This window comes from Lepidochelys kempii, chromosome 1 (assembly GCF_965140285.1).
Source record: "Lepidochelys kempii isolate rLepKem1 chromosome 1, rLepKem1.hap1, whole genome shotgun sequence".
NCBI classification, from domain to species: domain Eukaryota; kingdom Metazoa; phylum Chordata; order Testudines; family Cheloniidae; genus Lepidochelys; species Lepidochelys kempii.
This window is the reverse complement of record NC_136380.1, coordinates 8,052,785-8,076,516: the sequence shown is the minus strand read 5'-3', so window position 1 is coordinate 8,076,516 and position 23,732 is coordinate 8,052,785. Positions and strand designations below refer to the sequence as shown.

The 23,732-nt window shown below is 47.0% G+C and overlaps 1 protein-coding gene across 3 annotated transcripts in view; it reads right to left on the bottom strand.

The window, feature by feature from the left end:
- The window catches only part of LOC140907329 (sodium-dependent proline transporter), a 47,101-nt gene extending 29,958 nt beyond the window's left edge, over positions 1-17,143 (bottom strand). Inside the window, exons 1-4 of one of the 3 annotated variants that reach the window (XM_073333010.2) lie at positions 16,662-17,143; positions 14,483-14,579; positions 13,910-14,066; positions 9,600-9,739 (exon numbers count right to left, since the gene is read on the bottom strand). In XM_073333010.2, coding sequence (XP_073189111.1) covers positions 9,600-9,686 — 87 coding nt within the window. In that variant the 5' untranslated portion in view covers positions 9,687-9,739; positions 13,910-14,066; positions 14,483-14,579; positions 16,662-17,143. Of the gene's footprint in view, positions 1-9,599; positions 9,790-13,909; positions 14,067-14,482; positions 14,580-16,661 lie in introns of those variants that run through there. The other 2 variants (XM_073333020.2, XM_073333030.2) reach the window with 2 other exon arrangements.
- Positions 17,144-23,732: the final 6,589 nt, after the last annotated feature.

The window sequence follows — 23,732 nt, the reverse complement described above, 5'->3', positions numbered from 1 at the left end:
CTTACCTCCCCAGTTCTCTGTCACACCCACTTGTTGCATTGTCTTAATTTAGACCACAAGCTCTCTGGGGCGAGGACCATCTCTTACTATGCATTCCTACAGCACCCAGCACAATGGGGCTTGATCCTGAGTGGAGCCTCCGGGCACCTATGCAAGAGGTCATTTTAACTGGCTCTAAATCCTGGCACAATTCTTACTATCTCCCCACCCTTCTCTTCTAATGGGCATTTTCAACTTCACGTCCACCCCTGCTCCCTCGGAAGGAAAGCAGTTGGGTAACAGCAGAAAAGTAACATTCCCCAAAGTTTCAGAGTAACAGCCGTGTTAGTCTGTCTTTGCAAAAAGAAAAGGAGTACTTGTGGCACCTTAGAGACTAACCAATTTATTTGAGCATGAGCTTTCGTGAGCTACAGCTCACTTCATCGGATGCATACCGTGGAAACTGCAGTAGACATTATATACACACAGAGACCATGAAACAATACCCCCTCTCACCCCACTGTCCTGCTGGTAATAGCTTATCTAAAGTGATCATCAAGTTGGGCCATTTCCAGCACAAATCCAGGTTTTCTCACCCTCCGCCCCCCCCCCCCCCACACACACACACAAACTCACTCTCCTGCTGGTAATAGCCCATCCAAAGTGACCACTCTCTTCACAATGTGTATGATAATCAAGGTGGGCCATTTCCTGCACAAATCCAGGTTCTCTCACCCCCTAACCCCCCTCCAAAAACCACACACACAAACTCACTCTCCTGATGGTAATAGCTCATCCAAAGTGACCACTCTCCCTACAATGTGCATGATAATCAAGGTGGGTCATTTCCAGCACAGATCTAGGCTTTCTCACCCCCCCACCCCCCCCCGGGGGAACACACACACACACACACACACACACAAACTCACTCTCCTGCTGGCAATAGCTCATCCAAACTGACCACTCTCCAAGTTTAAATCCAAGTTTAACCAGAATGTCTGGGGGGGGGGCATAGGAAAAAGCAAGGGGAAATAGGCTACCTTGCATAATGACTTAGCCACTCCCAGTCGCTATTTAAGCCTAAATTAATAGTATCCAATTTGCAAATGAATTCCAATTCAGCAGTTTCTCGCTGGAGTCTGGATTTGAAGTTTTTTTGTTGTAAGATAGTGACCTTCATGTCTGTGATTGCGTGACCAGAGAGATTGAAGTGTTCTCCGACTGGTTTATGAATGTTATAATTCTTGACATCTGATTTGTGTCCATTTATTCTTTTACATAGAGACTGTCCAGTTTGACCAATGTACATGGCAGAGGGGCATTGCTGGCACATGATGGCATATATCACATTGGTGGATGTGCAGGTGAACGAGCCTCTGACAGTGTGGCTGATGTTATTAGGCCCTGTGATGGTGTCCCCTGAATAGATATGTGGGCACAGTTGGCAACGGGCTTTGTTGCAAGGATAGGTTCCTGGGCTAGTGGTTCTGTTGTGTGGTATGTGGTTGTTGGTGAGTATTTGCTTCAGGTTGCGGGGCTGTCTGTAGGCAAGGACTGGCCTGTCTCCCAAGATTTGTGAGAGTGTTGGGTCATCCTTCAGGATAGGTTGTAGATCCTTAATAATGTGTTGGAGGGGTTTTAGTTGGGGGCTGAAGGTGACGGCTAGTGGCGTTCTGTTATTTTCTTTGTTAGGCCTGTCCTGTAGTAGGTGATTTCTGGGAACTCTTCTGGCTCTATCAATCTGTTTCTTCACTTCTGCAGGTGGGTATTGTAGTTGTAAGAAAGCTTGATAGAGATCTTGTAGGTGTTTGTCTCTGTCTGAGGGGTTGGAGCAAATGCAGTTGTATCGCAGAGCTTAGCTGTAGACGATGGATTGTGTGGTGTGGTCAGGGTGAAAGCTGGAGGCATGTAGGTAGGAATAGCGGTCAGTAGGTTTCCGGTATAGGGTGGTGTTTATGTGACCATTGTTTATTAGCACTGTAGTGTCCGGGAAGTGGATCTCTTGTGCGGACTGGACCAGGCTGAGATTGATGGTGGGATGGAAATTGTTGAAATCATGGTGGAATTCCTCAAGGGCTTCTTTTCCATGGATCCAGATTATGAAGATGTCATCAATATAGCGCAAGTAGAGTAGGGGCTTTAGGGGACGAGAGCTGAGGAAGCGTTGTTCTAAATCAGCCATAAAAATGTTGGCATACTGTGGGGCCATGCGGGTACCCATAGCAGGCCTAATCACATCAGCCACACTATCAGAGGCTCGTTCACCTGCACATCCACCAATGTGATATATGCCATCCTGTGCCAGCAATGCCCCTCTGCCATTTACATTGGTCAAACTGGACAGTCTCTACGTAAAAGAATAAATGGACACAAATCAGATGTCAAGAATTATAACATTCATAAACCAGTCGGAGAACACTTCAATCTCTCTGGTCACGCAATCACCGACATGAAGGTCAATATCTTACAACAAAAAAACTTCAAATCCAGACTCCAGCGAGAAACTGCTGAATTGGAATTCATTTGCAAATTGGATACTATTAATTTAGGCTTAAATAGCGACTGGGAGTGGCTAAGTCATTATGCAAGGTAGCCTATTTCCCCTTGCTTTTTCCTATGCCCCCCCCCCCCCCAGACGTTCTGGTTAAACTTGGAGAGTGGTCAGTTTGGATGAGCTATTACCAGCGAGCAAGAGCGAGAGCGAGTGTGTGTGTGTGTGTGTGTGTGTTCCCCCGGGGGGGTGGGGGGGTGAGAAAGCCGCACATCCACCAATGTGATCTATGCCATCATGTGCCAGCAATGCCCCTCTGCCATGTACATTGGTCAAACTGGACAGTCTCTACGTAAAAGAATAAATGGACACAAATCAGATGTCAAGAATTATAACATTCATAAACCAGTCGGAGAACACTTCAATCTCTCTGGTCACGCAATCACAGACATGAAGGTCGCTATCTTAAAACAAAAAAACTTCAAATCCAGACTCCAGCGAGAAACTGCTGAATTGGAATTCATTTGCAAATTGGATACTATTAATTTAGGCTTAAATAGAGACTGGGAGTGGCTAAGTCATTATGCAAGGTAGCCTGTTTCCTCTTGCTTTTTCCTACCCCCCCCCCCCCAGATGTTCTGGTTTAACTTGGATTTAAACCTGGAGAATGGTCAGTTTAGATGAGCTATTACCAGCAGGAGAGTGAGTTTGTGTGTGTATGGGGGTGGGGGGGATGTGAGAAAACCTTGATCTATGCAGGAAATAGCCCGACTTGATTATGTAAAGAGTTGTCACTTTGGATGGGCTAGCACCAGCAGGAGAGTGAATTTGTGTGGGGGGGTGGAGGGTGAGAAAACCTGGATTTGTGCTGGAAATGGCCCACCTGTTGATCACTTTAGATAAGCTATTACCAGCAGGACAGTGGGGTGGGAGGAGGTATTGTTTCATGATTTCTGTGTGTATATAAAGTCTGCTGCAGTTTCCACGGTAAACATCTGATGAAGTGAGCTGTAGCTCACGAAAGCTCATGCTCAAATAAATTGGTTAGTCTCTAAGGTGCCACAAGTACTCCTTTTCTTTTTGCGAATACAGACTAACATGGCTGTTCCTCTGAAATAGATCTGTGCTGGAAATGACCCACCTTGATTACCATGCACATTGTAGGGAGAGTGGTCACTTTGGATAAGCTATTACCATCAGGAGAGTGAGTTTGTGTGTGTGGTTTTTGGAGGGGGGTGAGGGGGTGAGAGAACCTGGATTTGTGCAGGAAATGGCCCACCTTGATTATCATACACATTGTGAAGAGAGTGGTCACTTTGGATGGGCTATTACTGTTAGGGGGCTTATTCCTTCACCCACTTACTTCCCTGGTCCTTCTCGCATGAACAGAGAGCAACAATACCCGAAGTCCAAAGGTGCAAACAATTCGATGTTTATTGGGGTGAACTTCCAGCAAGCATGATTCCAGTTTCCTTCCTTAGTATCCTCCTTCCCAGCTCTGACACCACAAAGCCTTACACCTGTGTCCCTGTTCCCATTCCTGCCCTTAGCCAAACATGATTCCAACTTCCTTACTCCCATTCCCTGTTCCCATTTCCCCCTTTAGCAAAACATGATTCCAATTTTCTTACCCCCATTCCCTGTTCCCATCTCCCCCTTTAGCAAAACATGATTCCAACTTTCTTACCCCCATTCCCTGTTCCCATCTCACACACCCACATGCCCACCCCCACCCCGTCACTTCCTCATTGACTACAGATTATATAGTAAAACTTGAGTTCTGCTTAGCTATACCTTAACCAATCATTTTCCTGAAATTTAACTAACCAATCCTAACATATTGTAACATGATTATGTAACCAATTATATCCCACCACCTCAATTAGTTTACACCCAGCAAAATTAATTATACAGCAGACAGGAACAATCACAGAACCAGACAGAGATTACACAGACAAACAACAGCAAAGTGGGAACTATAATGCCAAAACAATACAGAAGTGAGGATTTCACATCCCAGCTATTGATAAGTGAGTTCTTGCCAGACAGGATGCTATCAAACTAAGTTTCCTTTTACATTTTCTAGGCACTTCCCTTTCTCTGGAGGTGATAGGAATACAATCCTGTCCTGATAGTGCCTAACAGCCCAATAGCACCTTATTTCAATGTGACTAGTTTGGAATGTGAGGAGGTGACCGGTCGCTTCCCAGCTTATGGCTGCCTCTGCTGCTTAGCCAAAGGCCTTAGCCTAAGAACAGGGCCACAAACTGTCACAGTAAGAGAAGGCCCTTACTCCAGCAGACAGTGATTTTGATTCTTTCTTTTATACCTCTATCACTAGCCAAGTGATAAGAATACACCTAAATTCTTAGAGTACAGGCCTTTGCAGACAGGCCTGAATATCTATATCCTAACAATTACCAGCAGGAGAGTGAGTTTGGGGGGGGGGGGGGGGGCGGAGGGTGAGAAAACCTGGATTTGTGCTGGAAATGGCCCAACTTGATGATCACTTTAGATAAGCTATTACCAGCAGGACAGTGGGGTGGGAGGGGGTATTGTTTCATGGTCTCTGTGTGTATATAATGTCTACTGCAGTTTCCACAGTATGCATCCGATGAAGTGAGCTGTAGCTCACGAAAGCTTATGCTCAAATAAATTGGTTAGTCTCTAAGGTGCCACAAGTACTCCTTTTCATTCCCCAAAGTGGCATGTCCTATTGCTCAAGTCTATGTCACCAGCTGGTCACGTCCACCAGCCTTTGAGGCCACATCCAAGACACAACTCTGCATGCTGGGAAGCAGGAAACACATGACAAAATACCACACGGGCTGTGCCACACCTCTGGGCTCACATGCTGCTTCCCATGAGCATTTAGTTCTGTTCATGCACGGAAGAGGTATTGCATGGGCAACAGCAGCCCTGACCACAGCCCCACTTCAGTTCCCGTGGCCTCCGCTGAGGCTGCTAACAAGAGGAAATCAGTCAGGGCCAGCTTTTGGAGTGTGGGTTTTCTGATGCGGAAGCCCTGTTGTCTGCTACAAGCCAGCCAGAGACCCAGACTGGCAGACACATTTCACATAGGACGCTGGACACCCAACCCTACCAAAAAAGGCTGTACTAGCTGCCACAGTGGTGTTAAGGACAGGTCGGCCAGTTTAACGAAGGAAGAATGGACTAAGGGTTAAGGTACCGGAGTGGGACCCAGCGAATCTAGGTTCTATTCCTGGGACTTCCAGTGATACCTTGGGCCAATCAGTGTCCCCACCTGTAAAAGGAGGATGACAATGCGGGGAGGGATCACTCAGTGGTTTGAGCATTGGCCTGCTAAACCCAGGGTTGTGAGTTCAATCCTTGAGGGGGCCATTTAGGGATCTGGGGCAAAAATTGGGGATTGGTCCTGCTTTGAGCAGGGGGTGGGACTAGATGACCTCCTGAGATCCCTTCCAACCCTGATATTCTATGACCCTTCCCCTCCGCCCCCTGTCCCTCCCGACAGGAGTGTTGTGAAGACTCACTCATTAATACATGAGGAGCTCAGATACTATGGCGACCATAAAAGTGTCTAGTCATGGAACAGAGCATCTCATTCATAGCTTGAGCAGTCATGTGCGTTTAGTATACGTGTATTATTCTATATGATGTGGCCCCTGCTATTTCTGTACAAACAATTTAAATAGTCAGCAGGGAGAACCTACTTCCAGCGGAACTCTAGTAAGAGGCTGTATCTGCCTGCCTTCCAGACATGGACAATGTCTAAAAAGCATCGTATCAAGGGGAAATTCATAAGGGGAGAAAGGGGGTTCCATCTCTCTGAACACCTTGAATTTATTATTTTTATTATCTTAGCACCTAGGAGCCCTAGTCTGGCACCGGCCACTGTCAGAGACAAGATATTAGGTGAGATGGACCATTGGCCTGACACAGTACGGCTGTTCTTATGTTCTTGGTCGAGAAGCAGGAACTCCATTGTGCTAAGCGCTGTACAGACACAGAACAAAATGATGGGCCGTGCCCCGAAAAGCTCACAGTCAAAGACAAGCTGTCATAAATGTAAAGGGAAGGGTAAACCCCTTTAAAATCCCTCCTGGCCAGAGGAAAAATCTGCTCACCTGTAAAGGGTTAAGAAGCTAAAGGTAACCTCGCTGGCACCTGACCAAAATGACCAATAAGGAGACAAGATACTTTCAAAAGCTGGGAGGAGGGAGAGAAACAAAGGGTCTGTGTCTGTTGGTATGCTGCTTTGCCGGGGATAGACCAGGAATGGAGTCTTAGAACTTTTAGTAAGTAATCTAGCTAGGTATGTGTTAGATTATGATTTCTTGAAATGGCTGAGAAAAGAATTGTGCTGAATAGAATGACTATTCCTGTCTGTGTGTCTTTTTTGTAACTTAAGGTTTTGCCTAGAGGGGTTCTCTATGTTTTGAATCTAATTACCCTGTAAGGTACCTACCATCCTGATTTTACAGGGGTGATTCCTTTACTCCTATTTACTTCTATTTCTATTAAAAGTCTTCTTGTAAGAAAACTGAATGCTTTTTCATTGTTCTCAGATCCAAGGGTTTGGGTCTGTGGTCACCTATGCAAATTGGTGAGGATTTTTACCAAACCTTTCCCAGGAAGTGGGGTGCAAGGGTTGGGAGGATTTTGGGGGGAAAGACGTGTCCAAACTACGTTTCCCAGTAAACCCAGTTAGAGTTTGGTGGTGGCAGTGGTTATTCCAAGGACAAAGGATAAAATTAATTTGTACCTTGGGGAAGTTTTAACCTAAGCTGGTAAAAGTAAGCTTAGGAGGTTTTCATGCAGGTCCCCACATCTGTACCCTAGAGTTCAGAGTGGGGGAGGAACCTTGACACAAGCGATGACAGACAGACCGATAGGGGAGCACAACGAGGCCATCCTGCTCTGTGTGATTGGCAGTGGGCTCAGGACACCAGCCATCTTTTTGGAGGCCTCACGGCAAAGGAGAGTTTTGTGGAGAGATTTGAAAGCAGACAGTGAGGTCGGTCTGTGGGCCCTTACAGGGAGGGCCTTGCAGGCTTGTGGGGCAGTGTGAGAGAATGCACAAAGGTGTTTGTTTTGAAATCTAACAAGTGGGTGATGGAGACTGGCGCTCTTGGCCTGGCCCTATTAACAAGAGAGGCAGACAGAGCCCGTTCTGAGCCACCGAGTGCCATATTCATTACACCCAGGCTGGCACTGTGTGTTTCATAGTGTTATTGTGCAGTTATCTCAATTCCATAGCTATCATCTCTGTGTTCGGTAAACACACTAGGGCCGGCTAAGCCAGCGCCCTTGGGTGGGTGACATCACTTGGTACCGCCCAGCAAAACCCTGATCACTCATGTTCCTTTCAGCAGGAGGCCTGCACTGAGTCACAAGTAGGGCTCTGCAATGGGCAGGACCGCAGGCAAGAGTGCCCCAAGACGACGGCGGGGGGGGGGGGGGTAGGAGATCAGAGAGTTGCCGTTAGCCATGATAACAGGGGACATGTGTATGGGAAGAGGGTGTGGGATCAGGAGTTTGTCATTCCACATCCCGGCCCCCTTATCAGGAGCGGAGATGGGGCTGACCCACATGGTACCCCCTGCAGGCAGTTGTGCTGTCTGTGATAGGACCAGTGCTGATGACAGGGCCCTGTTTCTTTTCTCTGTGGTGCAGCAACACAAGAGCAATTGCCAGAAACCTGAAAGGGCAGCCACACCCCAGCATAGCCTGCAGCTCCCTCAGATAGGACAGCTTTACATGACTAACGCCCATGGCAGGGTCCCACGGAAACCCAGCTGCACAGAACCAAAAGGCCCAGGATGGCAGCTCTGAGCAGTAAATCGTATTTGCCTCTGTGGACCCTGCGCTGCTAACCCACCTGTCACACGAAACCCACAACACCACACGCTTAGTCACATGAGGGCTGCAAAGGCAAGAAGAGGAAGAGAGCTCTGTCTATTTCAGTCTCCTACACAGACACTCTGGGAGCCGCATACATTAGTCACATCTGCTCAATGGCATCAAGGTGCTGGCCACGGTGTATCAACTGCATCTGATGTATGGGAAATACACCAGCCACAGTCTTTCCTGCATGCATGCAGCAAGTCAGACTAAATGAGTGGGTGGAGAGCGTCTGGTGCAGCTCACTTAGATCAAGAGAGAGCACTGCATTCTGGGAGTTATATTACCCACAGGTCTCTCCCTCCTATTAAAGGAGAAGGCAGGTGGAAACTGTTTCATTTCCTGCATTAGGTGAAACTTTTATGCACCTGGCAAGTTGTCAGTGTCGCCACATCAGTCACGCAAAGTGCAGGAAACCCTGTTCCAGACAAAGGATGGGCAAGATCTGGATAGGATTTATGGTCTATGAGTTTTTACGCTCCTCTGTTGGGGGATTGTAATTCTAAACTACCATAGAACTAGAAGCACAAAAATAGGAAAGACTACCACTATAAAGCTACACTCCTAAGATTATAAATGATCTTACTTAAACCTTTTGATCTCGGATTCTTTGTAACCATATGCAATATACACTATCTTAAAGATGTTTCAGGGATTAAACACACACAAAATCCCTCCAAGGAAATCCCGAACTAAGGCTATTAGTGGGCCAGATTCCAATCTCAGTAACTCTGCTAAAGCAAATAGAGTCATCACTCCAAATCTACCTGTGTAACCGACCAAGATTGGAATCTGTAGCTGCCTGCTACAGGCTAGTGGGGACGGGGGTGCCAGAGAATCCTACTTATGGTAGGAGCTACAAAATGTAACAGCAAGGGGAGTTAAGTACACACAGCCAGCTTTGCAGCTCTGAACTGCATGACTTTTGATGAGAGCCTGTCACCTTTAGGTCACAAGTTCAAGCCAAGCCCAGCCAACACCCGGAGAGGAAGAACTGGAAAGTTTGGTGCTCAGGTGAAAGTAGGTGCGTGTATGGGATGTCTCAGACATTTGCTCAAATCTCAACAGGGAGTGATCCCAGCTGAATGGGGCCTCGAGAGCTTCCCCTCCCAAGTCATGATTCAGGTGGGGAAGCCTGCCCTGGGGCTGCCAGTCTGGAGATAATCAGAGACTCACAGCCCCATCCCCGGACACCTAGACAGGAAGAAAGTAAGAGTCCTTTCCCAAGCCCGGCTATACTCACCGGCATCACCGTTGCAGGCATTTCCTGCTCCAGGAAGTCACTCTGCCTTATACCCTCGGTGGCCCATTGTTCAGGGAACAGCTTCATTCCAAGACTGTGGGTGAATGAAAGGAGCCAGCAGAGGAAGAACCTACTACAGCCTAAGCCATGGCAAGGCAGGAAGAAAGACAGACATTAGGGAACTGAAGCCCATATCACTCTCACCTGGGGGCCAGGTGAAGCCCCGCCCCTTAGCCTCACATGTCACCTGGGATTCTTCACAGTAACCAGAACCCACCCTCACTCAGGCAAGGCAGCGCTCCCCAAGCTTAAAGAGACACCGTCCCTTTCTGTGCATGCAGCAGGCAAGGGAATAAGGGAGATGTCACACAGCGGGAGGCTGAATTACTATTGTTGCCTGCCTGGGAAGATCTTAAGGAGCTGGGTGCTTCGCAGACACGTGAAGAGACATGGTCCCTGTCCCAACGAACTTGCTTATGGGCATCTCCCACCTTTGGCAGGGACCAGGAACACAACTTGCTAATTAGGATTAATTTGTTAATGTTTGTTCAGTGCTTTGCAAATGTGCAATGCTGTCAAAGTGCTAATTACACACCACTCACCACCCCTGGGGGCAACCAAGTGTCAGGATCAATGTGGAGAAAGGGGCAAAGATTCATAGATGTCCCTGCAAGCCAAACTGTACCCTTCAGCACTCCCCAAGGATGGGCCCAACCCATCACTTGTCCCCAAAATTCAACCTGACTCCCCATCTCCTGGGCTTGGCGGAATGGGGGACGTGTTCTGCTTTGTATGCAAGAAGGTGCAGGTTCAAGTCCTTACTTAGGCAACCCAAGTTCAACTCCTTACTCTGCCCCAGATTTCCCATCTGATCTTGGGCAAGTCCCTTAGTGTCTGTTTGCCTCAGTTTGGATAATTGCCCTGTCCTACCTCCCCCTCACTGGTTGTTGTGACAATAAATACATTAAAGATTGTAAAGTGCTGAGATGCTACAATAATAGGAGCCATGTAAGTACTTACACTAGATAGGTAACGTCACCCTCACGGTCCCACACACTAGTGAACAGACTTTGGGATATGTAGGGGGTGACGAGCTATTCCTCAATGGACTGTTCCGAACAGTTCCGGCCTCAGGAAACTCTTTGAAACTATTTACAACTTTCAGGCTGACCTAAGCATGGGCAGAAGCTCGCAGGCAGAAATTTATTTAGCTGCCCATCAGGTACTGCTATTCTTATCTCCAGAACCAAGGAATGCGTCTCAAAGACCTCCTTTATAATAATCTCACACTAAGCTACACTTCCCTCGCAGATGCATCTTAATACTGACGTCACTGAAAACATTATGTTAAAAGAACATTGAGATTCTCATGGGTAATAATTTATGCCTGCCAGAAAGAGTCCAAAAGGCATTTATATACAAGACACACAATAGTGTCCTTAAGAGCCACGGCCTAATACACTGCTCTTTCTAGGCTGCAGAAAACAGTGTACATTGTCTAGTCGGAACTAACACATGTTCATGCATTTGTAGACTGTATCAAATGAATAGAGGCAAATATTTCCTACTTTTGGGGTACTTCCCCATGCAACTTGAACACTAGGCTTAGCAGAACTGTTACTAATTTAAACGGATCATATCAGTGTTTATTTTGAAACATTTTAAATGTGTATAAAGAAAAGGAGTACTAGTGGCACCTTAGAGACTAACCAATTTATTTGAGCATAAGCTTTCGTGAGCTACAGCTCACTTCAGCGGATGCATTCAGTGGAAAATATAGTGAGGAGATTTATATACACACAGAACATGAAAAAATGGGTGTTATCATACACACTGTAAGGAGAGTGATCACTTAAGATGAGCTGGGGGGGGGGTAGGTGGGATAAACCTTTTGTAATGATAATCAAGGTGGGCCATTTCCAGCAGTGGACAAGAACGTCTGAGGAACAGTAGAGGGGGGGAAATAAACAGGGGAAATAGTTTTACTTTGTGTAATGACCCATCCACTCCCAGTCTATTTCAAGCCTAAGTTAATTGTATCCAATTTGCAAATTAATTCCAATTCAGCAGTCTCTCGTTGGAGTCTGTTTTTGAAGTCTTTTTGTTCTAATATTGCGACCTTTAGGTCTGAAATCGAGTGACCAGAGAGATTGAAGTGTTCTCCGACTGGTTTATGAATGTTATAATTCTTGACATCTGATTTGTGTCCATTTATTCTTTTACGTAAAGACTGTCCAGTTTGACCAATGTACATGGCAGAGGGGCATTGCTGGCACATGATGGCATATATCCCATTGGTAGATGTGCAGGTGAACAAGCCCGATAGTGTGGCTGATGTGATTAGGCCCTATGATGGTGTCTCCTGAATAGATATGTGGATACAGTTTGCAACGGGCTTTGTTGCAAGGATAGGTTCCTGGGTTAGTGGTTCTGTTGTGTGGTGTGTGGTTGCTGGTGAGTATTTGCTTCAGGTTTGGGGGCTGATTGTAGGCAAGGACTGGCCTGTCTCCCAAGATTTGTGAGAGTGATGGGTCATCCTTCAGGATAGGTTGTAGATCCTTGATGATGCGTTGGAGAGGTTTTAGTTGGGGGCTGAAGGTGACGGCTAGTGGCGTTCTGTTATTTTCTTTGTTGGGCCTGTCCTGTAGTAGGTGACTTCTGGGTACTCTTCTGGCTCTGTCAGTTTGTTTCTTCACTTCGGCAGGTGGGTATTGTAGTTGTAAGAAAGCTTGACAGAGATCTTGTAGGTGTTTGTCTCTGTCTGAGGGGTTGGAGCAAATGCAGTTGTATCGCAGAGCTTGGCTGTAGACGATGGATCGTGTGGTGTGGTCTGGGTGAAAGCTGGAGGCATGCAGGTAGGAATAGCAGCCAGTAGGTTTCCGGTATAGGGTGGTGTTTATGTGACCATCGCTTATTAGCACCGTGGTGTCCAGGAAGTGGATCTCTTGTGTGGACTGGTCCAGGCTGAGGTTGGACCAACGAGTCTCCAGCGAGAGACTGCTGAATTGGAATTAATTTGCAAACTGGATACAATTAACTTAGGCTTGAATAGAGACTGGGAGTGGATGTGTCATTACATAAAGTAAAACTATTTCCCCATGTTTATTTCCCACACCCCCCACTGCTCCTCGGATGTTCCTGTTAACTGCTGGAAATGGCCCACCTTGATTATCACTACAAAAGGTTTTCTCCCCACCCTACCCGCCCCCCCGCTCTCCTGCTGGTAACAGCTCATCTTAAGTGATCACTCTCCTTACAGTGTGTATGATAACACCCATTTTTTCATGTTCTGTGTGTATATAAATCTCCTCACTGTATTTTCCACTGAATGCATCCGATGAAGTGAGCTGTAGCTCATGAAAGCTCATGCTCAAATAAATTGGTTAGTCTCTAAGGTGCCACTAGTATTCCTTTTCTTTTTGCGCATATAGACTAACACGGCTGCTACTATGAAACCTTTAAATGTGTATGTATGTCAATTTTCACAGCTGCGGGAAATTATGCGGGGTATCAGACCATAGTTATTTAAGGACAGTAGACATAGAGATTCAAAGAGCGAAAGCTCTAGAACTGTTGACACACAAATTGTCAATATCACATTTCAAAATATATAAAGTAAATCTCCCTAAATCAAACTCTAATAAGTTCTCAGGCAGCATTTTGCTTACTTTGCCTCCTTGTAGATTTTGATTGTGATAATTGGAAATATTGCTTTGTCTGTGTATGTACAATGAAATTGACATTTATTAACATTTACTGATAAAAATCTAATTCTTCCAAGCCTACTTAACGCTCATTTAGTTTTTTAAATGGAATTTCCTAGGGTTTTTTCTTTTAAAAAAACAGAGAAAAAGCCACACACCACCATGTCCCTCACAAGGTCCATAGGAGGGAGACACGCCCTCTGTGCCATAGTAACATCCAGGTGATTTTTTTACCTTAGGGGGTTTACACAGAACCCTGCCTCATTCTCTGTGTCCCTCACAGGATGGGCAGTGAATGAGATGAGAGCTATTGAGGAGCCTTGCCTCACTACCTGCACATCATACAAGCCACTCAGGTAGTAAACAAATACCCAGATAGGCAGACAGAAAGGGTTCCAGGAATGAGACATGGCATGCACTGAATGAGGTCAGTCTCACATGCACACCACACCAACTGTGCATTTTAAAAAAACAATGCGTCTTTAAAATGTACATTACATAAAGCAGGACCCCACTCTGCACATTTCCCTGCACTGAACTATGCATGTCCTTTATCAGATGTGCAAGGCCTGGTGTAGGCTTATAAGACTCACCACAGACACCTACCTGCAATCCAAATGTTGGAGCTACTGAAAAGTTGCAGGGCAGCTCCGATCTGGGGAGCAGAGCATGGGTGGCGATGGGAAAGCACATGTCACTGCAGAACAAGTCTGACTACTTTCCACCAATTTATTTGTTGTCTCTCCTTCTCTCTCTCTTTTTCCTGTTGAAGTAAAATGGAAAGAAACTTTAGAATAAAAATTCAGAAGTCCTGGATCTCAGCTCCCCAGAGCTTCTGCTCCCTCTGGGTTGATGCAATGTCCCTAAAGATTTGCTTGCTGGTGCAAATTCAAATGAGAAATAAGGCACACATTTTGAACAGTGGGGGTGATTAACCACCAGAACAAACTACCATGGGAAGTGATGGATTCTCTCTCTCTCTCTCTCGAAGTCTCCAAATCTTATTGCAGGATGGGGTTCAACCCCTTTAATCTTTGTGTAATGTGTTAGCTTTTCTCTCTGAGTTTTAATTTTTATTTTCATTTCCAGAGTACTAATGAATTTTCTGATTGTTTTTCATTTTCAATCAGTGACCTCTAGTGCCCGGTTTGGTTCATTACAAGAGAGTTATAGCATTACCTTGACACAGAGCCTGGTTTTCAAAAGCAGCCACAACTCCAGCGGAAGTCAAAGCGAGCTACAGGTGCTCAGCATCCCTGAAAATCAGGCCCCCATCCTGCATGTCAATGCAGAGCAGATAAGACCTCAGTTATTACTAGGCTTGGAAGGCTGGGTTTGTTATTAGTAAATGTCAGTAATAGAAATTGATGAACAATTTTTACAAATAGGTTAAGTGTGAAAAATGCTGCTTGAAAACTTATGAGAGCTTGATTTAAGGATATCTACTTTGTATATTTTGACACGCGTTGTTAAAAATTTGTATTCCAAAGTTATAAGGCGTGAACTTTTGAATCTTAACATCTACTGTCATTAAGTAACTACTGCCTGACCCCCCTGCCCACAATGTTTGATGACCACATACCTTCCTGCAACTGTAAACATTTACATTGATAAAAAAGCTGAAACCTCATAATTTTGTCCAACTGCTAAAATTTAAATCGATAAAAATAAAAAATGCTTAAAATTAAACATTGATAGAATCTGCTGAAATTATATTTAAAAAAATCAAATTCTGCCAAAGGTTAGTAATTATGGTCTTGTACAGCAAACTCCCTGGAACTCATTTCATTTGAGGGCTGAGCCACATTGCCGGGATTTCAAACTGACCCCACAAACCATGGGCATTTCAAACCTGTGTTTTCCAGTGGCTCTCAATCGTTCCAGATGACTATATCCCTTTCAGGAGTCTGATTTGTCTTGGGTACCCTCAAGTTTCACCTCACTTAAAAACTACTTGCTTACAAAATCAGATCTAAAAATACAAAAGTGTCCCAGCCCACTATTCCTGACAAATGGCTCACTTTCTCATGTTTACCATATAATTATAAAATAAATCAGTTGGAATATAAATATTGTGCTTACACGTTTCAGTGTATCGTATACAGATCATTGTATGAAACTTTAGTTTCTACTGACTTTGCTAGTGCTTTTTATGCAGCCTGTTGTAACACTAGGTAAATATCTAGATGAGTTGATGTATCCCCGGAAAAATCTCTGCTTACCCCCAGGGGTACATGTACCCCTGGTTGAGAACCACTGTTTTAGATCTCTCAGCTATTCCCTTCTCCAGTCTATGGGTATCCCAGGGTTTACATGTGTTACACTTACCAGCACATCCCACTGACGTTAAAGCCCTGGAAGAATAATCACTACAACCCTCACTCCCCAGTATGGGATGTGGGGGCTGCACTGTGAGACAGGACATGTAAGGAAATACCAAGGAAGGCGGGGGCAGGGGGGGGTGGGGGGAGAAGGGGAGAAGGGGAGAAGAGAGAAAGAGGGATAGTGAGGAACATAGAGAAAGGGAGAGGAGGGAATAAAACTGATCCTGTTTTCAGTGCATGTGCCCTCTGCCCCCTCCAAGTTAAACAGCCTCTTGGGGAGGAAAAGAACCAGCAGAGGACAGCAGTTTGAGCAGCACCTCCACATGCTGGGCAAAGCCAGAGGCCACGAGCAGCAGCAGCGTTGGTCACGATACACAGGTCAGAGGAACCCACCATCTGACAATGCCTGTGACTCCTTAACTTTCAGCCTCTCGCTCTTTTAAAATGATCTTTTTTTTTAAAAAATAAATTTGATGTGACTCTACCGCGGGCGAAAGGTGCCAGACTGGCCGCCCTTGGACAGCAACGTTCTTTGCTCATCCACAGCTTCTATGCAACACAGACAGTGAGGGGGTAGCTTCTCCTGTACCATCCCCAGCGGGGCAGGGGTGAGGGGGTAGTTTTAGTCTTCAGGTCTATTCAGCCCTTGGGCTCTTTGCTGAGTATGCCAACCAGCAGGGCAATTGGTGTTTTCCGTGATGTAAATGCCTGTCCATTTGGGACTGGACTGAGGCCATCACCTCCTTTGACAAAGGCCAATCACCAGACAATAACTACCATTGGAACAGAGCTAACTTTGATCAGTGATCTAGCCCTGAAAGGCTCCGTATCATTTCCATTCTCTGGCTCCAGCCAATTGCTCATCTCCCTGGTCTTGTTTTTATCTATCCCTTTTCATCACCATACATCGCAGTGAATGTCAATATCTGATCTCTCCTAAGTCTCTACTTCCCTGCCACAAGCGGCTCTCTGCCCATTTACTGCCCAACCCAGAACACCACGTTCATTTCTCTGAGTCTGCCTTGCATACGTACATTTCCATGGCATTTCAGGAGCTCTGCAGCAATCTCACACAATTCTGTATCTAGATGCCATTGGTTACAACCTTTTTTCAGTGCAGCAAAATCATGAAAAGCAGAAAGTGTCCATTTCATCCAAGTCTAGTCCCAGCAGCCATGGCTGGGAGGCTGAAAGATGTGGAAAACTGAACAGATAAAATTTAAAAAAAAAAAAATAAACAAACAACTTTCATCTGAAAAACTTGTTTATCCAAAATCCCCCATCACAAAATCTTCCATTCAGCTGAAAAGCCTGTGTATCTTAATGACTCTTATGTCCCCCACTTTGCTTGCATACATAAACCTCCTTCTCTGTGGTGTGATGACAATCTAAATTGAGTAGTCCATGAGAAAAAAGGAAACTGGCCATACAAACTTGTTTTGTTGGAGGGAAATGAAGCAAGAGAAGAGACCTGCTTTGGGCTACTGTGGTAACTTCCACTTTGCAGCATCTTCCATAGCAGGGTTACGGTTACATGACTGCTCAACGGCCAAACCCTTGTGACAAGAGCCACTGAAATCTAGTGAGTAAAGCAAGCAGGATTTGACACCCCCGCCCCCCCGGCTCCAAAAGTAGCTGAGACCTGATTCTCCATCACCCTGCACCCCATGTAGTCAATTCTGCCTGTGCAAAATGCTGTCAAGTGAGTCTAGAATGGTAGAGTTTTTACACCCATTTTACACAGCTGTTAGTTTCACTGACTTCCACAGCAAAACTTGATCATTCTAAACAGCCCCATTGCAGATGCTTAAGTGTTTTGCATAACAGAGATTGACTGGACGTAAGCATGTAAATAAATAGGCCATGGAAAATCAGGAACCTATACTTCCTTCTTCTTACAGGCCAGATCCTGCAAAGTGCTGAGTGTTCACAACACAGCAAAAGAACCTATATAGGCTAAACTAGAATTTCCATGGATGTCTATAGGAGTTGAGGGCACCGGGTGTTTCTTTTGATCATGCTGTATGTGTTCTGTTTACTGGAAGAAATACATTCTTACTATTGAGCTCCGTTCTAGTCCACCTCACCCATGGTCATTATCCAGAAACCTTGAGTTCAGTTGACAGTGGTGTGCAACAGAAAGGACCTGATTTCAGTTGTTCACAGACCAAGGTTGTATCTGCAGGGTTGGCAGGTAGAAAGAGCCTAGTTACACTGAACACATTTTACTGTGGAAATCAGCGAGAGAATAACTATGGAAAAAGAAAAGGAGGACTTGTGGCACCTTAGAGACTAACCAATTTATTTGAGCATAAGCTTTCGTGAGCTACAGCTCACTTCACCGGTAGCTGTAGCTCACGAAAGCTTATGCTCAAATAAATTGGTTAGTCTCTAAGGTGCCACAAGTCCTCCTTTTCTTTTTGCGAATACAGGCTAACACGGCTGTTACTCTGAAACCTGTCCTTATGAATAACTATGGGTTAGTCTCTAAGGAGCCACAAGTCCTCCTGTTCTTTTTGGGGATACAGATTGACATGGCTGCTCCTCTGAAACCTGTTTGTGCAGAGGCTCTTTCCTGCCTATAGTTTCCCTACCAAGGAGGCAGTGAGCTGGGAGGTAACACACCAGTGCCAGGAAGTCCTCTCTTGGTTGCTTAATTTCCTTCCAAAGTCACCTCAGAGTGTGAAGCTTCTTTTTTAATTTCTATCTTTCAGATCCAGTCACAGTCACACCCCAGAAGGAGAAGTCTGGCTTCCTCCATCACGGTTTAACCCATTCACGTTCTAGTCAAAGAAATCAGCCGTGTCAGTTACTATAAGACACTCAAAGGAGGCCCAAGAAAGCAACCGGGAGAAAGACCAGTGAGCGCAGCATGGGCTGCAGTGGAACCAGGCTGTGTTCTTCCCACAGCAGACCTTTCCGAGACCTACTCCTTCAAAACATACCACTGCAGGTTCTGAAACCCGCTCTGCTTTATGTCCTAATCAGTTCCAAGAAATTCCCTCTTCACATCCTTGATATTAGGGTACTGCAAGACTTGTAGCTGTGTGTGTTTCCTAGTAGCTTTTACCCCCCTGAGCAGGGCTACTGTTTAAATGGGAGACCTGACAAGAGTATCATAGTGCTGGTTAAGCAGTAGCTGGCCATTTCTGGTCCGAGTCAGTACTGAACCGATGCCCTAATGTGCAGCGAAGGAGCACCCTCTCCTGCAAGCAGCTCATTTTCCAGAAAAAAATGAATAATTGTGGTCCCAACACTAAAGCTCCTAGGGCAATTTTTGTTTGAACCGTGGTGTTACATTCTGCCTCTTTAATTTTCCTTGCATGATGGCATTCTCCTCAGCTTCCTGTCTTACGGAGTTGCATAACCTTGTTAAGCAGCTGCTGCATTTCCTCCCAGAGCTGGCTGCCTTTCAAAGGTAGAAGAAGTGATTTCTGTATAGAATTAGAAAACAGCATGTTGTCTTCTGGATGAAAGGTGCAGTATATGACAAATGTTATGGGTCGGGCTAAACCCTGCTATTATGGGTGGGGTGTAACTGCCACCTTACATTCAGGATAAATATAAAGAAGTCATTGCAAACAGGTGATGGAAACAGTTAAGGAGCCTCCACCTCAAACACTGGCCCACATCTCCAGCCAAAACAAAGCCATTATACCCATTCGAAATGCAGCTGCAAAAATCTTTCTCCCACGCTGCTCCTTCTGCATGAGAGCAGCTGACTGTGAAAAACTGCAAAGCAACCACATTGGCCTCTTTTACATCTCTTAGGGCTTGTCTACACTGTCACTTTGCAGTGCTGTGACTTTCTCACTCTAGGGTGTGAAAAAACATCCCCCGGGCGCTGAACGTTTCAGCGCTGTAACGTGCCAGCATAGACAGTGCACAAGTGCTGGGAGCTACGCCCCGCGTGGAGGTGGTTTTTTTAACCATGGCAGTGCTTTAATGCTGCCAGTGAAGATGTGCGCTTATTAAAACCAACCTACGCTGTGGTGCCTACTAAATGCTTGGTAACTGTTAGGCTGCTGAAGTTCTGTGACTGCTGCTAATTACATAGTCCTTAGACACTATCATAACAGCCTCATTATTTGCAGCTGTTTGTTATAGTAAACCAAAAAGAAAAGGAGGACTTGTGGCACCTTAGAGACGAACCAATTTATTTGAGCATGAGCTTTCGTGAGCTACAGCTCACTTCATCGGATGCAGAATGTCTTCTGCAGTTTCCACAGTATGCATCCAATGAAGTGAGCTGTAGCTCACGAAAGCTTATGATCAAATAAATTGGTTAGTCTCTAAGGTGCCACAAGTACTCATTTTCTTTTTGCGAATACAGACTAACACGGCTGTTACTCTGAAACCTGGATTAAACTGTTGTCTCATCTTATTCTTAGACCTGCTCTATGCTTAAAATTTACATTGACATAAGTACATTGCTCAGGGACGTGAAACATTCACACCCTTGGATGATGCAGCCATATAGGTATGCAGGCGTAACTCCAGGTGTAGACACAGGTAGGTGCTACCCTCGTTCAGGGAGGTGGTGTTCCTACAATGGAAAAGCCCCTGACATCACTGCTGCGTCTACACTACAAGGTTATGTCAGTATAGCTGCAGCACTGTATCTATGCTTCTAGTCTTGGTAGTATAGATGTGGCTCTAGATAGTGAGGGACAATTTTTTGTTATACGCATGCACGATATCTAGTAACCTGGGTCCCTCATATTTGATCAGTGGCCTAGAGAGACAGGTATCTGCAACAGTTAGTAGCCTAACACAAACAATGCATAATAATAGTAAGATCTTTTTGGGAGAGTGGATGGTAGAAAAAGTAGTCTAGTGATGCCATCTACTGGGGAAGTGGAAAAACTGCTTTAGTTCTGGATTAATTTACAGATGAAAGGGAGGACATAAAAGGAAACTGATTTAATATTTTTGTGTGTACAACTCCCCCAGGTGAACACACTAGTCCCGAACAAAAGTGATTTTATTCCAGAATACTCGATTTGGAAGTAATTATTTGGGAGTAATTACTGGGAAGAAGGATAAAGGAGTTTGAGGCGTAAGTGGTCTTCTCATCCAGTCCCCCCTCCACGTCCCCGTGGAAGGAAAAGGCCTGGGTAGAGACTGTCGAATCATGGAAGTCAATGAATGGCTACGCAGGTGGTGTCGGAGAGGCTTTGGATTCTTTGACCATGGGATGGTGTTCCAAAAAGGAGGAGTGCTAGGCAGAGACGGGCTAACAAAGAGAGAGGGAAGCACTTAGACGAGAGGAAAGTGATCAGGAACAGTCAGCATGGATTCACCAAGGGCAAGTCATGCCTGACTAATCTAATTGCCTTCTATGACAAGATAACTGGCTCTGTGGATGAGGGGAAAGATATGGATGTGTTATTCCTTGATTTTAGCAAAGCTTTTGAGATGGCCTCCCACAGTATTCTTGCCAGCAGGTTAAAGAAGTATGGGCTGGATGAATGGACTATAACGTGGATAGAAAGTTGGCTAGATTGTTGGGCTCAACGGGTAGTGATCAATGGCTCCATGTCTAGTTGGCAGCCGGTATCAAGTGGAGTGCCCCAAGGGTCGGTCCCGGGGCCGGTTTTGTTCAATATCTTCATAAATGATCTGGAGGATGGTGTGGATTGCACCCTCAGCAAGTTTGCAGATGACACTAAACTGGGAGGAGAGGTAGATACGCTGGAGGATAGGGATAGGATACAGAGGGACCTAGACAAATTGGAGGATTGGGTCAAAAGAAATCTGATGAGGTTCAGCAAGGACAAGTGCAGAGTCCTGCACTTAGGACGGAAGAATCCCATGCACCGCTACAGACTAGGGACCGAATGGCTCGGCGGCAGTTCTGCAGAAAAGGACCTATGGGTTACAGTGGACAAGAAGCTGGATATGAGTCAACAGTGTGCCCTTGTTGCCAAGAAGGCCAATGGCATTTTGGGATGTATAAGTAGGGGCATTGCCAGCAGATCGAGGGACGTGATCGTTCCCCTCTATTCAACATTGGTGAGGCCTCATCTGGAGAACATTGTCCAGTTTTGGGTCCCACACTACAAGAAGGATGTGAAAAAGTTGGAAAGAGTCCAGCGAAGGGCAACAAAAATTATTTGGGGGCTGGAACACATGAGTTATGAGGAGAGGCTGAGGGAACTGGGATTGTTTAGTCTGCAGAAGAGAAGAATGAGGGGGGATTTGATAGCTGCTTTCAACTATCTGAAAGGGGGTTCCAAAGAGGATGGATCTAGACTATTCTCAGTGGTAGCAGATGACAGAACGAGGAGTAATGGTCTCAAGTTGCAGTGGTGGAGGTTTAGGTTGGATATTAGGAAAAACTTTTTCACTAAGAGGGCGGTGAAACACTGGAATGAGTTACCTAGGGAGGTGGTGGAATCTCCTTCCTTAGAAGTTTTTAAGGTTAGGCTTGACAAAGCCCTGGCTGGGGTGATTTAGTTGGGGATTGGTCCTGCTTTGAGCAGGGGGTTGGACTAGATGACCTCCTGAGGTCCCTTCCAGCCCTCATATTCTGATTCTATGATACTCTGGAATTAAATCATTTTTATTCAAGAACAGAATGTCCACATGGGGTAATTATTCCAGATTAGCTAAATTAGAGCGGAATTGTTATTCCGGCATAGCAGAATGAGTACTGTGGAACAGCCAAGTTAAGTCAATTTCCCTGTGCCGACAAGCCTTGGGGGAAATGCCTTGGCAGTAGCATGGCTAGCGGAAGTGGGGCCTTCCCTACCTCTGCACAGCCCGGGTGCCCCCCAACTTCTACGCTTGACAGTTATTTTCATCAGAACTGAAGACTCGCCAAGCAAGGGTGAGTGATGGGGCTGGGACCCCACAGCACTTTAGCCCTCCTGTGGGAATCCCGCACCCAGGGGCTCGGGCCCCACATTTGGGCCATTCACGCTGGTTGAGAGGTGCAGACCGGCCCCAAGGGGAGAGACCTCCAAGAGGTCCCCCTCACCCATGAGGGGCCCTCTTCCCCCAGGGAGTTTCTCCTTCTCTTCCCCTCCCCCCAGGAGTCTCCCGTGCTCTTATGAGTGTCCCCTTCCCTCATGGAATCTTCTCACCACTCTCTTCCCCCTCCCCCCCGGGAGTCTCCCCTCCCCCCCCCGAGTGTCCCCCTCCCCCCCCCGAGAGTCTCCCCTCCCCCCTGAGAGTCTTCCCTCCCCCACCCCGAGGACCCCCTCTCCCCCATCTGCCCCTCCTCCCCAAGTGTCCCCATCCCCACGTCTCCCCTCCCCCTATCTGCCCCTGCCCCCGGGAGTCTCCCCTCCCCCCATCTTCCCCTCCTTCCCCGAGGACCCCCTCTCCCCAAGTGTCCCCATCCCCACGTCTCCCCTCCCCCCCCGAGTGTCCCCCTCCCCCCGAGAGTCTTCCCTCCCCCCCCGAGGACCCCCTCTCCCCCATCTGCCCCTCCTCCCCAAGTGTCCCCATCCCCACGTCTCCCCTCCCCCTGTCTGCCCCTGCCCCCGGGAGTCTCCCCTCCCCCCATCTTCCCCTCCTTCCCCGAGGACCCCCTCTCCCCAAGTGTCCCCATCCCCACGTCTCCCCTCCCCCCCCGAGTGTCCCCCTCCCCCCGAGAGTCTCCCCTCCCCCCGAATCCCCCCCTCCCCCCAGGAGTCTTCCCTCCCCACGTCCACCCCTCCCCCCCAGAATCTCCCCTCCCCCCAGGAGTCCCCCCCCCAGGTCCGCTCCTCCCCCCAGGAGACCCCCCCTATGTCCGCCCCTCCCCGAGTCCCCCAGGGAGTCTCCCCTACCCACGTCTGCCCCCCCCCGACTCCCCCCCTTCCCGACGGAGTCTCCCTTCCCCCCCGAGTGTCCCCCTCCCCCCGAGTGCCCCCCTTCCCCAGGGAGTCTCCCCCCATCTGCCCCTCCCCCCATGAGTGTCCCCGTCCCCCAGGGAGTCTCCCCCCCATCTGCCCCTCCCCCCATGAGTGTCCCCCTCCCCCAGGGAGTCTCCCCCCCGTCTGCCCCTCCGCCCCGAGTGTCCCCCTCCCCCAGGGAGTCTCCCCGTCCGTCCTTCCCGCCACGAAAGAGCCCCCGGGCCGGCCGCTCCCACTGGGCGAACCCCGGGCCGGAAGCAG